The sequence below is a fragment of the Anopheles marshallii genome, chromosome X, assembly GCF_943734725.1.
Source record: "Anopheles marshallii chromosome X, idAnoMarsDA_429_01, whole genome shotgun sequence".
Classification (NCBI taxonomy): Eukaryota; Metazoa; Arthropoda; class Insecta; order Diptera; family Culicidae; genus Anopheles; species Anopheles marshallii.
In genome coordinates, this window is record NC_071325.1 from 13733718 (window position 1) to 13750518 (window position 16801).

Genomic DNA, 16801 nt, shown 5'->3' on the forward strand with positions numbered 1-16801 from the left:
GAAAAACTGTCTAATCACCATGCAAACAAATAAATCAACTCCATTTCATCGAGCCGTCGCCCATGCGTCAAGTCGGCGACTCCCGCGTGGTTGCCTCGTGGCTGCTTCAGGCACTCGGGGTGAAAGTGACCGGAACGGTGTGCACGAATTCCAGAAAGTGAAGCGTCATCGTAGCGGTCGTAGCCCGTGATCCGTCCCCGTATCATGCCGAGATGCAATCGGTTCAATCGGTCAGCGGGCAGATATCAGTTCTCTCTGCTTCCAGCGTCCAGAGCCACTTTACCCATTTGATGTGGTCGGGATTTGTCTCGTTTTGAAATGAACACGTTAGCAAATGTGAAATAATAGCCTGGAGTGGAATCATATTTCTAACGCAGTGAAGCGCTAGAATTGGTTCGGTGTTGGATTTCAACCTTTTTTTTCTAGCCGTGGTTCCTTTTTGAGTGATACTTAACGCATTGTACAAGAGCTGTGAATTAGTGGCAATGTATTCATCGCACCTAGAGTTGAGTCACAACAACTAAACCTGCGCAGTTCGATCAGTTATTTTTAAGTGAATGAACGAGGTCCCCTGGATTATTTATTTGTTTGTACACTTACTAACTTATCCGGCGCAGCAACCGTTTCGCGGTCTCGGCCTGCTCTAGACCTCTAAACCGCTCACAGTCGAGTGTCTTCATCTGCCAATCTATTACAACGGCCTTTCTGTGAACACATCAACGCCATCACTCTAACTCAATTTGGGCCTACAACGCCTCCCCTGTCCATGTGGACGACCTAAAACGACTTTATGGGCTGGGTCGTCCGGTGTAATTCTCATGACGTGACCAGCCCACCGGAGCCTGGCGAGTCTAATCCGCTGTAAGACAGTAAGTTCGTCGTACGGCTCATAGAGATCGTCATTGTAGGGGCTCCTCCATTGTCCTTCCACACATACGGGGCCAAAAGTCCTTCTGAGCATTTTCCTCTCGAAAGCTGCTAAGAGAGTTTCGTCAGTTTTAGACAAAGTCAATGTCTCAGAGGCGTATGTGAGTACTGGCGCTACATAGGTTCTATACAGTCCCAGCTTCGTTAGTCGAATCTATATATACAGGTCGGGTGAATTGCAATGAGCAGGTTGGATAACGCACGTTGAGCGGCTTGTAACGCAGGTTAAACTGCCCGTAATGCAGGTTGAACGACATATAACGCAGGTCCAACGGCAGATTGAGCGAACTACCTGGCGAATGCAGGAATATTTAGCGACCGACCGAGAACAGTAGGTTAAGATATATCTATAAGAAGGAGATAAAGTGTGAGAGACACATTTTTTTATGAGAGACAAAAGAACGAAAGATCCGTAGCGCTCGTACAGTTCTTCCGTTCAGTTCAAAGAACGAACCGGTTCCCTTAAGTGCATACAAAATTAATGATTTACCCAAACCTAAGCCCATCAATAATTACATTTAAATCAATTAAATTCCACGATGGTCTTTGAGTTCTTTGATTCGAATTCCTGTTAATGATTTTGTTCTCTTCTGCATAATTACAGACCACAACCCACCCCCAAGGTTTTGATTCAATTTGCCTCATCAACACAATCATCTCAACACGGCTCCAGCCATGTGGAGCACGGGCAGGGGTCCTAACCAGAAATGGGCCCATCGAATGATTCTGATTGCGCTGTGCTACCTGGTAAGTATCAGTAATAAGTCGGTAACATAACTACTCGTAAGCGTAAGCTGTCAGTGTACACAGCGCTGATATGGTCCTCGTCAGTAGTTTGCTACCATTAAGCAATCTGAAGCATCGGAAATGATTGGCTGCATATTCTGGATGCTGCTGGTTTATACACAGTTGTGAGCACAATTCATGCTAATTTGATTTTCTCATCCATACTGCATAACCTCAAATTACATAGAATTGTGTTAATGCGTTCGTTACCCGCCTCTTCTACTTCAAACACACCTGCTGGAAGGTTAATACTTCGACTTCTTCGATTCCACCGCAATATGACGTTCGTGTCCAGCAGTGCCAGCGCTGGTACAATGAAGAAATAAATTAAAATTCCGACATCCCGATAATGATATGTGTGGGGGCTCTTTTTTTTTCGAATGCACGCCTTACCCAGTTAAAAAAAAGACTCCTCAACCTGTTCTTCTCCGCCAGGCACGCACTCACTCGCGCTTCTGCCGCTGTCTCACACACTTTGTTTCACCTTTCTCGTGTGACCGCAGCGAAAGAAGGTGAAGGAATCTAGAAAGCAACACCGCTGACCACCATCGCCGGCGTTCGGTAGCCGTTGTAGCATCAAGCGGATTAAAAAACAATAATAAGAGGCAACAGTCGATCGAAAACGCGTCTAGAAAATACGACCCAACCCAATGAAGGGGAGTTAAGTGTGTGTGCGTGCGTGCATGCATGGAGAGGAGATGCGGCGATGTGTGTGCGCTGGTGGAAACGAAGCAATCGAATATCCCATTAGTAATGAAAAATGAAAGTATAATTAAAACGGCGGCCTACAATAAATTTCCGTGCCCCGGCGATGCATCCGCGTCGGTGTCAATCTCGGAAGAACCTTTTGAAGACGGGCGGGCCCCGCTCGCCACTGGCACGCACGGATGTGGCGATGGGCTGTTGGGATGTTACCAATAACTTAACGCACGGCACCGGGCCAGAATCAGACCGAGGAAAGCAAACCATCCACTTGCTAATGACAGCAGCTCAACCTACTTTTCTGCACATGGGGGGTTTTTTTTTTCGGGTTCTTCGCTGTTCCGCGGTGCGGAGCGGTTTTAGGAAGTGTACCCAGTAATTTGGTCCAGGTTCGGCATCACTTTACGATCCGTCATCTTGTCACGAATGCGATGCCGCTCTCGTTCATTCGGCAAACGATCCAGTTACGCAGCTATATGGTTATGTTTGTCACTTGGTTCCTTTTTTTTCACCATCTCTACTATTTAGCTTACCTGCCGACCAGCAGCACAACAACGCATACGACGGCAAACTTTGAGATACTTCTTTTCAAAAATATGGCCGACCCCAAACCGGCTGCTACCCAACGTGTCACACTGCATCGGAATTTTTCGACCGGTTGGTAAACGCCATGTCCGGTTTTATTCTAGCGGGAAAACTAGTTTTCACCTGGCATACATTCGGCTAACCTTCGCCCAAGGAAGTAAATGAAAAGGGTACTCTTCTTAGGAAGGGTTATTTCTGCTTTTGTTTTGCCAGCTAGAGTTTGTTTTGTGTTGTGGTTTTCGTTGTGTTAATCTACATTTGCTATCTTGGTGACTAGCTCACCAACTAGCTCACCAAACTCTTCACCAAATGAACCTTGGTAACTAGTCCCACATAGGAGTGGATTGTTCGATGCGCATTGAACTTACTATTTGTCTAATAACAGACATGTCCAAGATACCTCACACCTATACGGCAGAATAAACCCAATTGAGGTGACCTATAGTACCAGCTTCGAACGTCGCAACAGGTGTTTTGAGTGGCGAAATGTCCTTCAACCGCATACCCAAATACTAATGGTGACGAGTTGTTGAATCGAATTACTAATAGTGGTGCTCTCTTTATATTCACCTAATAGATCCAATTAGCTGCACCGACCAACGAAATATGGCCAGTAGAACGTCCCGATGGTATGCCCTCGATAACAGCACTGGAGGTGATGTGCGGCAAGGATCACATGGACGTTCATCTATCGTTTTCGGCACCCTTCGAAGGGATCGTCAGTTCGAAAGGTAAGTAAGCTGTGCAGGTGCGAACGTGTTTCGTGTTGCCCGTACGCTAATCTGCGTTATTTATTCCCGACCATTGCAGGCCAACATAGCGATCCCAGATGCATTTATGTGCCCCCGTCGACGGGGAAGACGTTCTTTACCTTCCGCATTTCTTACTCGCGCTGCGGCACCAAACCGGACCTAAACGGTCAGTTCTACGAAAACACAGTCGTCGTGCAGTACGATAAGGATCTGCTGGAGGTGTGGGACGAGGCGAAACGGTTGCGTTGCGAGTGGTTCAACGATTACGAGAAGACCGCATCCAAGCCGCCGATGGTAATTGCTGATCTGGATGTGATTCAGCTCGACTTCCGAGGTTAGTTTTTTTTATCTCCCCGTTAAGCTGTTACCAGACTACTACTGGGTGTCACTACTACGGATTCATGAATCGGAATGAATCTTTGAGCTGAATGAAGAACTCAGACGCTCAATTCTGTTCCAGAATATTCATGAACCCTCAAAGAATCATGAATTACCGCAGATTCACGAATCCCTCAAGATTCATGAATCCTAGTAGATTCACGAGTTCTCACAGATTCATGAATCCGCATAGATTCAGATCTTCTCAAAGATTGCTGAATCGCTATGAACGCATGATTTAATGCATATTATATGTTTTTACTTTAATGAATTTTGAATGAATTGAGGGCCCATTTATCTTTGAGAATTTTAGAGAGTCTTTGAGGCGAGTATTTTGAGAGTGAACTCTTGATATGATTGATGAATGAATGAATCATTCGATTTTAAAAGATTCGTTAGACATAACACTATACCAGACCGATACTGAAATGCTTCGTTACTCCTGTTCCAGGTGACAATGTGGACTGTTGGATGGAGATACAGCAGGGTAAAGGACCGTGGGCACCGGCAGTGAGTGGTATCGTACCGCTGGGGTCGACCATGACGCTGGTGGTAGCGATAAACGATTTCCGCGGTGAGTTTGACATGCGCGTCAAGTCCTGCGTCGCATCGGACGGCGCCGGGCACGTGATAAAGCTGTCGGACGAGTACGGTTGCGTGCTGCGGCCGAAGATGATCTCGCGCTTTTTGAAGGCCCGCGCCCCGGACGATAAAGCGTCGGTCATTACGTACGCGTTCTTCCATGCCTTCAAGTTCCCGGACGCACTCAGCGTACACATCAAGTGTAAGGTGGAAATTTGCCGACACGGTTGTCTGGATCATTGCCAGCACAGTGGTGCGCCGGTTGGTGTTGGCACACCGAGCGTGCCCGGTGGTCCGAAACAGCACGATCTCCTTGAGCGGAAGGATACGCTGGTGAATCAGAACAGCAACGACATACTGGCCGGTGATTCGGCGGAGGATCTGGACTCGGGCATGAACGGGCAGGATGTGTACTATGACGACATTATTCACACGGAGAAACATCTCAACCAGTACAAGAAACCCATGCCGAATCAGCCACTGAAGAAGAAGGACAGCTACCTCCAGTATCACCATCACAGCCGTGAACCGATGGACGATATCGAATCCCTGTTCCTGAGTGACCATTCAGCACTGTCCGCCGATGTGATGAAGAAGCAATCGCAGGGTCCACCGGGACCACCGGTTGGTATGCCGGGCATGCCGGGTATGGGCATGGGTCCGGGCAAGTATCCGCCCCAACCGTTGCAGCAGATGGGCCAGAAGCCGATGCCCGGTCCCGGTACGCCGATGGATGACGATAAGTTCCCGCACGGACCGCGCCAGATGGATGCGGAGAAGCGGATGGGTTTGCCGGCCGTGGCCGGTCCGCGTGCCCTCAACCTGGACGCGGAGGACGTCCAGAACCAGAGTTACAATCAGGCGGGCGGGCGAGTGCGTCAACGGCGCTCGGTGCGCGTCACCGACCGGAAGGCCCGTTCCGCAGACATTGGCGTGAGTGGCATCTACGAGGTCATCTCCGAGGCGGATCTAGCGTTCAATCCGGACAGCAAACAGGAGGCGGTAACCGTATTCCAGGGCAAAATTACCGAAGAGGTGGTGTACGGCATCTGTATGCCGGTGCCCGGTTTTAGCATCCTTTTCATTCTGGTCATATCGGCGACCATCATTTCCGCCCTGATCGCCGGTTCGCTGCTGTACAGATATCAGCTGCAGAAGGAAATGATTGCGAACCGAACGCAGAGCCACAGCGCGCCAATGAACTCGATCGCCACGTGGATGACGTTACGTCTCTTCCGGTCCCGGCACAATGGGTCGGTCGTCGGTGGTGGTGGTGGTGCGGCAGTACGTCCGATGGACCTGAACGCCAGCAACCAGTAGGTGAGGGCAGTAACTGTGCGGTGGGAGTACACACAAACACTCACATAACACATACACATGCAGACACATTCCTAAGTCTCTCTATGCAAAACAAAAGCAGTAAGATCTTATTGAAAGTTCAGTGTAAGGTTTAATTGTTTCGCTTCTTCGCGTACAATACGCGAACGAATTAATAATGCCGATCGTAGTCGATCGAATTAGTATCTCTTTCCTCATATTATCGACTTCCACATCTACACACGCTTTAATTCATACATACATACATTTCACACACACACGCTCCTTTCATTTTTCTCATCTTCTCGGGTGTATTGCAATATTTATTAATCAATAATTTACTGTTCGAGAAGAAGAAAACCATTGACCGTTCGGGAGGGCGTTTGTTTGATAGGGATAGTGCGGAAGAACGTATTAGCATATATCGTTACAAGCTGCAGTGCCTTCCTGTCCATGCAGCCTGCTTTGTTATAAGGTCTGGGGTGGTAGTTAAATTACTTTTGGTGTGCGTGTTTTTTGTTTCTCCAGTATCTCCAGAATGCATGTTTCACCGTTCCATGATGCTGAACATTATTGCCGGTGAATAACGTAATATTTAATCAAAAGCGATTACTACTGTCGGACTATTCGCTAAAAGTTATTCTACACTATATAGTTATCATGCGGGTTCCGCATGCGTGGGAAAAAAACCCCCGAAGCGTAACCGTCTTGTGACACTAACAAAGATTAAACTAAAAATCCGTTTTAGAGTTTATTTATTTAATCTAAACCGCGTAGGGAAAAGAAGGAAAAAAAAAACTGTAAGTAAGCGCTTTTCGACAAAACCGAAAGACGCCTAGCGAGCCAAGGAAGCGAGGAGGCGGAAGTCGTCACCGGTACGGTGGTTCCTGCTATCCGTCAGTGGCGATGACCCCCAGCAAGGAGTAGACTGACAACTGAATCTTGGTAATTAGGGACGGTGTTTTTTTGCGTTTAGTCCACGATCCATTTAGCCGGATCACGTAGAAACAGTATCTGTAGACGTTGGTAGATGTAAATTGCGAATAATGTCAGCAAACGAAATTATGCTCAATTTAGTATTTGTTTGTTTATAGGGCACGTATGCGAATGTACGTGTAGAAATTGCAGGTATTTATTTATTGCGAATTGCTCCGCTAGTTGATACTCCTCCGTGCAATGTTTATACCTGTTGACTTGATATTTGACGAAGCATGTATATCGAAATGATTGTATATGCTTGACGCTTAGTGTACCGTTCGATTATCAACTGGTGGAACAAATAAAACACACTATTATTTACATGCCGTTTTTAGTGTTGTATTTACATAAACCCTGACAAATTGTCAGCTTCACACTTTGTTTCAAACACATACAGAACATCAAGAGAGGCAGATATCACGGAATAAATAAATCTCTATTGTAAAGAAATATTAGTTGTGACCTCATAACCTTGATTACTTACTTACTTATCTTAGCCTTACTTAGTTGTCTTGGCCCACTGCTGGAGTCCTCTAAATCGCCCATGGTCGTGCGTCTGCCAATCCATTATTCCGGTTTTTCTAGTGAACGCATCAACGCCATCACTTCATCTCAATTTGGGCCTACCACGCCTTCTCTGTCCATGTGGACGATCTAAAAGGACTTTACGGACTGGGTCGTCCGGTGTCATTCTAATGACGTGACCAGCCCACCGGAGCTTGGCGAGTCTAATCCGCTGTAAGACAGTAAGTTCGCCGTACAGCTCATAGAGCTCGTCATAGTGGCAGTTTCTCCATTGTCCTTCCACACATATGGTACCAAAATTCCTTCTGAGCACCTTCCTCTCGAATGCAGCCAAGAAGGTTTCGTTCGTTTTGGACTAAGTTCATGTCTTAGGTTCCATAGCTTTCATTAGACAAATAAATTAATTGAACATTTGCTTTAGTATTTGGTAAATTTGATTTAAATTTATGAATATGTGAACTGAGTGAATGAATCTGAATCTCTATTCTTAAGATTTTTAGATGTTCCAACCGAGGTTGGTTTCTATTTTAATTCATCCTTACTGGTTGCTGTATATAATCCACATTTTACACCTTGACCATTACTTTGGTCCGCGAGCGAAAATTAAACGGAAACTCCTCGTCGGATTTTCAGCAGTAACTAACTAGAACGAGATTCAGAATAATCAATACAGTACAAATAGTAATTAGAATTCATGAGTTTGAGTCAGATTCACCGCATACTAGTTGAAATATTGATGTTCTTGGACAATATGACCAGGACGAATCAAAGAAGCGCCACCTGTGGTGTGGTATCGTAAGCTTAATCTTTCATTTTTTACTGTGATCGGATCTCGGAATGCTGTCTAAATAAATTTGCTTATGCTTATTCGAAGTTAATACGAATAAACTATGCAACGACAGAGTTTTTTTGAATAATCATTATTGTATGTATCTCGCTACATAATTGCCCCTTTAACGTTTTCACTCTTGTTTTGTACGAGTCACCCTGTGTAGGCATTTGTTGTGTTTTTTTCCGAATGAAACAAAATGTCAAGCTATTTGTCTCGCAGTATGTTTATACGAGCTAACGTATCATGAAATGTTTAAATAATTCATCTTTTTTTTATATAACCAAAAAGCGTAAGCATGAGACTTTAGAAGCTTTATTGCAGCCAGGAACATAATACATGCTTAGGTTAAATTTTCTGACCAAGGAGTAACATATCATTTCTGCGCGCGACGTGTAGACGAGCTATAAACGCAATCTGTCTTTTTTCTGTTTCCGTGCGCAACACAGACAGCTCGCAGTGTTTATTAGATTAGAAACGAAATTTCGATACCATTAATTGTATGTTCAGTCGTTTGTTTCGTACGGATGGTGGTTCGCGAACGCTAAAAGTGGGAAAGATTAATGTACGCGTGTATGGTGTAGCTTAAAGCTTTCCATCGTTTGATGTGGTCGCAGAAAGGGGAATTCCATACAGGCGTCCGACTGTCATCGGCTGCATCTGAATGCTTGCTGACGATGTGACCCGTGTGGGGAGCATATTACTCCGTAGTGCTGTGCAACCAGACCCACCCAGCACAGGTACCGCGACTTGGAGCATCCGCGTACCCGTGTAAATAGTGCAGTTCGCGCGCCGAACTCGCACGGATTGCTGTCACAGTGCCCTCATCCCAATCAACCAGCGCATATTGCCCTAGCAGTGGCAGAATCCATCAGCGTCAGTGGGACAACACGCTTCAACCGATCAGCCATCAATCAACCGATCAAACCCACGCGAGATTTTTTTACCGGAGCATTTTTTAACTCCCGTCCTTGTACGCCACCTGTGCCATGGCTCACGTCGACGAAAATGGCTGTGCGGGAGCGGCATCGGATGGACAACCACGGAGCGACAGTGTAAGTTGGCGGAACATCCGTACCAGTGCGTACTTTGCACTGATTAGATCGCCGGTGTTAATCGTGCGACGGCTCTTATCGAATCCCCCAACGTTTCCGTTCGTTTGGTCATCGTTATACCATTCTTCTGCTGTCCCAATTCGCTCGAAAACAATACCTATGAGCAGAAAGGGCTTGATAACAGTTTGTTCGGTGTTTGTGTGCGGGGAAAAGTAGGGCCTAGAAGTTGCTGTACAATGAGTCATACGTTCCTTCCACGCACATTTTACGAAGTGGAAAAAAAACACACAACACCGCAAAGTACAGCGCGGTTGGTTGGTGAGCAGCTTCCTTCTTTTCGTTACCCCAATGCATGGTAAAATCGATTGACCATTCACATTTGACATTTGCAGGCAAGAGAGTGTAGCGTAAACGATATGAGCCGCAACCATATATGCACAGAATGGTAAAAAAGGAACGAAAAATGCACCCAAACATAAGGTTCCCCTTGTTTATTTTTTCCCTTTTCTTACATGTGGAACACGCAGGCCCACTACACAAACGTGAAATCGAACAGCAGAAAAAAAAAGTCATCACAATACTGTTTGTATTATTTTTTGACCCTTTGCTGTACGATAAGCCCATGCCTTGTAGGATACGGATTGAATGAGAAGGTTCTAGCTAGTAGAAGTTCTAACTAGATAGATATTTCTAAAATTTTAGCCGCATATACTTTTGCGGTAGATTAGACTTGTTCTTGGCAGATTGAAGCTTTTTTTAAGCAATATTTATATATCCAGCCTATATCACGCTTCTTTCTCGTTGTAGTCACTTCCCGTCTTCGGGGAACCATTCGATGGAACGTACCCGCTGCGGATTAAGGTTATTGCTGGGCTGCAGTTGGCAAAGAAGGATATTTTTGGCGCCAGGTAAGCACACAAACGAAACACCAAGCTGATGATAAACGTTCCACAGAGCTTGTCCTAAAATCTAATTAATTCTCGCCCCCGTCTTTATGTGGTTGTTGCGGTGGTTTTTGGTGGTGGTGCCGCTTGTGCAGTGACCCGTACGTGCGCATTGACGTAAACCAGATCAACGGCGACGCAACCGTCCTGTCCAAGTTCACCAAAACGAAGAAGCGGACGCTCAATCCGAAATGGAACGAGGAGTTTATCCTGCGCGTGAAACCGACCGAACACAAGCTGGTACTGCAGGTGTTCGACGAGAACCGTCTAACGCGGGATGATTTTCTTGGCATGGTCGAGATATCGCTCGAACAGTTGCCAAAGGAACGGCCCGGCCTTGAAATTCCGGTTCAGAATTACCCACTGCGACCGCGCAGGTCAGTTCGGTACGCTTGAGTTTTTTTTCTTATAATTTTATTCAATGTACTTTGTGTTTCTGTTGGGTTTATTTTGGAAGCATATGTGGAGTGTTTTGTTGGGTTTGTTTTTAATTTTTGGCTTTTTGGATTATTTTCTGGTATTGTTTTGTTTTCTATCAGAGCAGAACATTTCAATTGCACCTGTTTGAACAATGTAACTCTTTTGGTTTTGTTTTTGTTTTCCTTGGTCTGGTTTTTGTACCTCCTTTTTGCAGCGCTCGCTCAAACGTACGGGGTGATCTACAACTCTACCATGCGTTTATCGTCGATCAGTACCCGAACGAGACGGACTGGGAGATGATTGAATCGAATCCGGTTCCAACGGTAAGTTGCAGAATTGTAAATTTCGATATTAGACATGATAAAACCGCACTGCTCGTTATAGGTCACCAGCACGACACGTACCTCCACCAGCAATGGTACCACCAGCGAATTGCCGCAGGGCTGGGAAGAACGTCAGGATGCGAATGGGCGCACTTACTATGTCAATCACGTAGCCCGATCCACCCAGTGGGAAAGACCCACGGCAGTGTAAGTGCTCACGGTGGCTTAGCTAATCTAAATCAATTCCCCATTCCCGCACGCTCACCTGGTTTTAATTCTTCACAGGCCTATGGAAACAATTGCGGAAAGCGATATGGATGTAGCATTCCAGCGTCGCGTGCATATTAGTGTAGACGATAGTGCAACGGTAAGTACTTCCGTAAGGCCAGGTCTATCAAAGAGATTCGCTGTTTAGTAGAACTATTCGGCGGTGGGTGACTTTTCTTGACCGAGAAACCCAGGGCATTACCAAGAGTGATGCATGCGTGTGCATGAGAACGAAGTGCAAAACGTCCATGCCGTCGTTTCGTCCTGTTTTGATTTATGTTTTTTTTTGTTTTGCATCCACTTCTGCATTCTGGCATGCATTCGTCACATGTCGGTTTTTGGGTTTTTTTTTGTTTTATGCGCGCCATATGCACAACAGGATATGGATAACATTAGCATCGATAATGATTCGTTCGACAACATCGAGGAGGATGACGAGCAGGAACGTGCGTCACCGGTGGGCATGATTGAGGTGCAAGCGGGTGAAGCGATTGGGCCAAACGCTGACAACGACGAGGTTGGGCTGGATGCGCTCGTCCACGCTGGGCCGACCACAGCCGGAGATTCTTCGCCGGAGCGCAGTCCCGAGGTTTCGATCACGGAGTATCTGCTCTGTGGTGATGGATTAGAGGTTACTGTGACATCGCACCAAAGCACGGTTGCAGTGTGCGCTGCATTGTTTGTTCAACTGAGTTGCATATGTTTAGATAGTGTTTTTAGTCGCTCGTTTACCGATGTGATTCGTTTGTGCTGTAGTGATATTGCCTGCTGTAGCACACGTCCTTCTCAATTCGTTAGTTTGCATTTATTTTCATTATTTAACTGTAAGAAATCTTCCCGTAATTTGGCACTCGCTCATCTACTCACGCGTTTCGATTTACAATCATTTCCTCTGTGGTCAGTCGGATACGGGCAGTATTGGTTCTGACCTGGCTGCCCTTCAGTTGAACGCCTCGCGCAGCAATTCCATTGTTTCATCGTCTACTGGAAGCCTCACGGCGAATGGTGCAACCGTTACCGAGGTCCACCGAACGGATGGTAACGAAGAATCTGCCGTTGTACTGCGCCCGAACTCAGTACAGTCTCTGCGGGCTTTGCATCTTAGCACTCCTCCACGATTGCCAGCAGCGCTGGTGCGTAGTTCTAGTCGTGCCGTTCCCATTCCTACCGCTACCCGTGCTCCAACAATGATGAAACGGTCCAGGTGCGTTTTCTGGGACATTCAACAAAACCCTTCGCCACTTCGCAATTCGCTTTTACTTTATATCCTTTTTCCTATTATGTGCGGTTTTCACCATGGTACGTTTGCTGTTGATGTATGATTTTTGATTGAAAAAAACACTCAACACAGAAGTACTATATCAAGATGGACAACATTCTCGGATCACCGTACGGCACAGACAATACCGCGGGCACATTTTATGTTTACCGAAGAGAGTGTACCGGACAACGAAGAGGTAAACGGTGGCCTTGGTGATGGGTATGACGAAATGTTCTGCTTTCTGCGTTCTGCGTCATCGTGTTTCGCTGGAGGGTTTGCCGTGTCATTTGCTGATTCTAGAACGGATCATTTGTTGCGGGGGAGGGGAGGGATGTGTGCGGTCCGTCCGCAAGATGTGCCGTCCGTACGCAAGGATATCGATGTGTACTGTTTATTCGCTCGTTGCATTTTTGTGTGGTGTGTGTGCGTGTTTGCCTTGGGTTTGTGTTGTATGCTTGATTGATAGTTTGGGAAATGTAAGGCACAATAGCTCTAGCAAAACGTGTCAACAGTGTGCACAATGCTTTATCTGTCTGTTTGATTCAATTCGTGCCGTTTTCTGTAGCGAGTTTCTGTTATTAAAATAATGCAAACAAAACTTAAATCTTCTTCTCCAACTTCTTCATTGAAAATCCATGACTTCTCTTGGATCGAGTAAACAGTCAAAATTCTTGTAACGAGTATAATTTGTTCTAGTGTTTTAGTTGCTTTGGTCCATGTTATGGACAGTAGCAAGTGTGAATTTGCAAGGGAGATATTTATTAAATTTCTATGAAAAATGTAGTTCAACATGCTTTTAATTTATTTTTTACTTGATGCCGTTCGTTAAAAGGGAAACTGGCTATGAGGGCGTTGACTGTAAATGTAAAATGTAAATTTGTATGTAACAATGTGAAGGGTTTGCTAACCACTTTTAGGGAAAAATGCCACGATTTACCGTAATTTTTAATGAAAGGCCGGTTTTCGGGTAGTTTGCAACTCATGTGCACTGTCTTGGAAATATAACAATTTGTCATTGCAAGTGTTTTTTGCAGCTGGTGTATTGTTTTGCATAGCAACAAATTCGCTTGAAAAGACATTTGCCATCAATAGCTGGAGCAAACGTGTGTGTATATGTCCAATAGTCGCTAGGTTTAAACGTAAGGATTCATTTGAAGTGCTCTCTCCATACTTATAACGATTTCGATCTTTCCATCCACATTTAGGACGGCGAAAATGGTGGTGTGCAGCTACGTTCCGCTGCACATATGAGCGAAGGTGGGCGCCGGTCTTCGAGTCGTTCGTCAATCGGTAGCGATAATAGTTTGCGCGCCCAGCAGCAGCGCATCGATGCAGCGGAAGAGGAAAGCATGGGTGGCACCAGCGGTGCGGTCGTGCGAAGCGGTAGCAGTAATAGCAACAGCAGCAATGCGAGCGTTAGCAGTAACATCAACGGTGATCGACGTCCTTCTACCAGCACCGGAAACAATAACAACAACGGTGGCAGCACGTTCGGCACAGCCGCTCAGTCAAACCATGGTAGCAATACCATCAACAACAACGACACCAGCGACGATCGATCGTCGACACGATCGTCGTCAACCTCCAACGATAACGATTCCACTGGCAGTAGCCCATCGGGCGGAGGTGGCAGCTCGACAATGCTACCGACCGGCTGGTCGATGCAGCTTGCGCCGAATGGTCGTGTGTTCTTTATCGATCACAACGAGCGCAAAACGTCGTGGGTGGATCCGCGGACGGGTCGTGCCAGTCCGATGCCGACTAGTCAGGGTGCTACGGCGCTGAGCGATGTCCGGCGTCCGGAGGATGGGCTTGCGCCATTACCGGAAGGCTGGGAAGAGCGGGTCCACAGCGATGGTCGGATTTTCTTTATCGATCACAGTAAGCAACTTGAAGCCACTTAGAGCAATAGAGCATTTTTATGATCCTTCTAATTATTTCTTCTTCAACTCACATTCACCTACCCACCAGACACCAGGACCACGCAGTGGGAAGATCCACGACTGTCTATTCCGACGATCGCCGGGCAGGCTGTTCCTTACTCGCGCGACTACAAGCGCAAGTACGAGTACCTAAAAACGCAGCTGAGAAAACCGGTAAGAGTTTTAGAACATTTTGCGTACGTAGTATTTACTAATTAAGATGTTCATGGCTTTCACAAAAAAAAACTCAAAAAGCAAAACGTACCGAACAAGATTGAAATTAAAGTGCGCCGAGCGTCCATCATGGAGGATTCCTACCGGATTATTAACTCCGTCACGCGGCTGGATCTGCTGAAGACTAAGCTGTGGATAGAGTTTGAGGGCGAAGCAGGGCTGGATTACGGTGGTTTAGCACGCGAATGGTTCTATCTGCTTTCGAAGGAAATGTTTAACCCGTACTATGGACTGTTCGAGTACTCGGCTATGGATAACTACACGCTGCAGATAAACCCATACAGTGAGCTCTGTAACGAAGATCATTTGCTGTACTTTAGGTGAGGAAGGTTAATTGAACTGCGAGGACTTCAGTTTCCCTAACCGTTTGTTGTATCTTTTTGTAGATTTATTGGTCGCATCGCCGGTATGGCCGTGTATCACGGTAAGCTGCTCGATGCGTTCTTTATCCGGCCATTCTACAAAATGATGCTGCAGAAACCCATCGATCTGAAAGACATGGAGGCGGTTGATACGGAGTACTATAACTCGCTCGTCTGGATCAAGGAAAACGATCCGAGCGAGCTGATGTTGACGTTCTGCGTGGACGAGGAAACGTTCGGACAGACGACTCAGCACGAGCTGCTACCGAACGGGGCCGATATTGACGTGACCAATGAGAACAAGGACGAGTACATTCGGCTCGTCATACAGTGGAGGTTCGTGTCGCGCGTCCAAGTGCAGATGCAAGCGTTCTTGGACGGGTTCGGCTCGCTGGTGCCGCTTAACCTGCTAAAAATCTTCGACGAACATGAGCTGGAGCTGTTAATGTGCGGCATCCAGAATATCGATTTGCGCGATTGGAAGCGGAACACACTCTACAAGGGTGACTATTACCCGAATCATGTCGTGATTCAGTGGTTCTGGCGTGCCGTCCTGTCGTTCTCGAATGAGATGCGTGCCCGGTTGTTGCAGTTTGTTACCGGCACATCACGCGTTCCGATGAACGGTTTCAAAGAGCTATACGGGTCAAACGGACCGCAGATGTTTACCATCGAGAAATGGGGAACACCAGAGAATTATCCGCGGGCACACACCTGGTAAGTGAAGCTATGGTTGCAGATCGCAATACGTTGCTTACATTTTCTCTCTCGTTCTGCAATAGTTTCAACCGACTGGACTTGCCACCATATGAAAGTTATATGCAGCTGAAGGAACGGCTCATTCAGGCTGTGGAAGGAAGCCAAGGGTTCGCGGGCGTTGACTAGGAACGGTACATCGGACATTGTGCTAGCAAATATTTGGTGGTGGCCGCATGCGAATTAAGCGACGCGAATCAAACACGCACGCCGTCCAGTGGGCCATCAGCAACATCCGGCAAACACACATCTACAAACAATACAACCCACACACATACACCCATGGACGGTTTCGTTCAGTCCATGTCGTCGTCCTCTGCTGTGCCCAGTGCTCTCTTTCGTCTGGTCAACCTAAGGAGTCTAGGAATTAGGCAGGGACGGCTCATGACAATCAGTACAGATGCAGGTGTGGTTAGTTAGGTTAGCGTATTAGCATAGCTAGGATAAATAGGAAGACGGTTGAGTACCCTTCCCTTTTGTGAGTCATCGGTTGGACGTGCTTGGGAATGAAGGATGACCGACAGCAAACGGTGAAACATTATAGCCGGCTATTGAAACTTAAACAAAGTGATATTTGATACCAGCTGCCAAAAAAAAAAAAAACAAACAAAACAAAACATTATTCTGAGCATGCAACAAATGCAATCCCACACGCGCGTAACACGAAACATCACTTTATCCCGTGGCTCCACGCCATACCCATTTGTAGACACCAAACATGCGGTTACTTTTGCTGAAGGATACTATGCGTAGGATGTTGTAAAATCCGTTCGTGTGACTAAACAAAACTCCAAAGATAAAATATCGCCCATTTTTTTGCAACCATTAACACTAGACGGCTAGAGGACTGAATAAGAAGAAAAAATGCTTACCTCCTTCATTTAGTTAAGTCGTTA

At 46.3% G+C, this 16801-nt stretch overlaps 2 protein-coding genes across 2 annotated transcripts; both read left to right on the forward strand.

The window, feature by feature from the left end:
• The first annotated feature begins 1602 nt into the window (after nucleotides 1-1602).
• Nucleotides 1603-6032, forward strand: LOC128709986 (uncharacterized). The gene is made up of 4 exons (XM_053805028.1): nucleotides 1603-1674; nucleotides 3578-3731; nucleotides 3811-4086; nucleotides 4582-6032. The coding sequence occupies exons 1-4, from the start codon at nucleotides 1603-1605 to the stop codon at nucleotides 6030-6032; spliced, it is 1953 nt and encodes a 650-aa protein (XP_053661003.1).
• A 4239-nt stretch (nucleotides 6033-10271) lies between these two features.
• On the forward strand, nucleotides 10272-16034 carry LOC128713361 (E3 ubiquitin-protein ligase Nedd-4-like). The gene is made up of 11 exons (XM_053808222.1): nucleotides 10272-10324; nucleotides 10456-10746; nucleotides 10995-11094; nucleotides 11165-11310; nucleotides 11389-11470; nucleotides 12956-12964; nucleotides 14140-14512; nucleotides 14603-14727; nucleotides 14809-15107; nucleotides 15174-15866; nucleotides 15932-16034. The coding sequence occupies exons 2-11, from the start codon at nucleotides 10652-10654 to the stop codon at nucleotides 16032-16034; spliced, it is 2025 nt and encodes a 674-aa protein (XP_053664197.1). The 5' UTR covers nucleotides 10272-10324; nucleotides 10456-10651.
• The last annotated feature ends 767 nt before the right edge of the window (nucleotides 16035-16801 follow it).

Coding starts and splice junctions, on each gene's coding strand:
- LOC128709986 (XM_053805028.1), top strand. CDS start 1,603: ATGTGGAGCACGGGCAGGGGTCCTAACCAGAAATGGGCCCATCGAATG. Junction 1,675..3,577: donor TGATTGCGCTGTGCTACCTG/GTAAGTATCAGT, acceptor TTCACCTAATAG/ATCCAATTAGCTGCACCGAC. Junction 3,732..3,810: donor AGGGATCGTCAGTTCGAAAG/GTAAGTAAGCTG, acceptor CGACCATTGCAG/GCCAACATAGCGATCCCAGA.
- LOC128713361 (XM_053808222.1), top strand. CDS start 10,652: ATGGTCGAGATATCGCTCGAACAGTTGCCAAAGGAACGGCCCGGCCTT. Junction 14,513..14,602: donor GATTTTCTTTATCGATCACA/GTAAGCAACTTG, acceptor CCTACCCACCAG/ACACCAGGACCACGCAGTGG. Junction 15,867..15,931: donor TATCCGCGGGCACACACCTG/GTAAGTGAAGCT, acceptor GTTCTGCAATAG/TTTCAACCGACTGGACTTGC.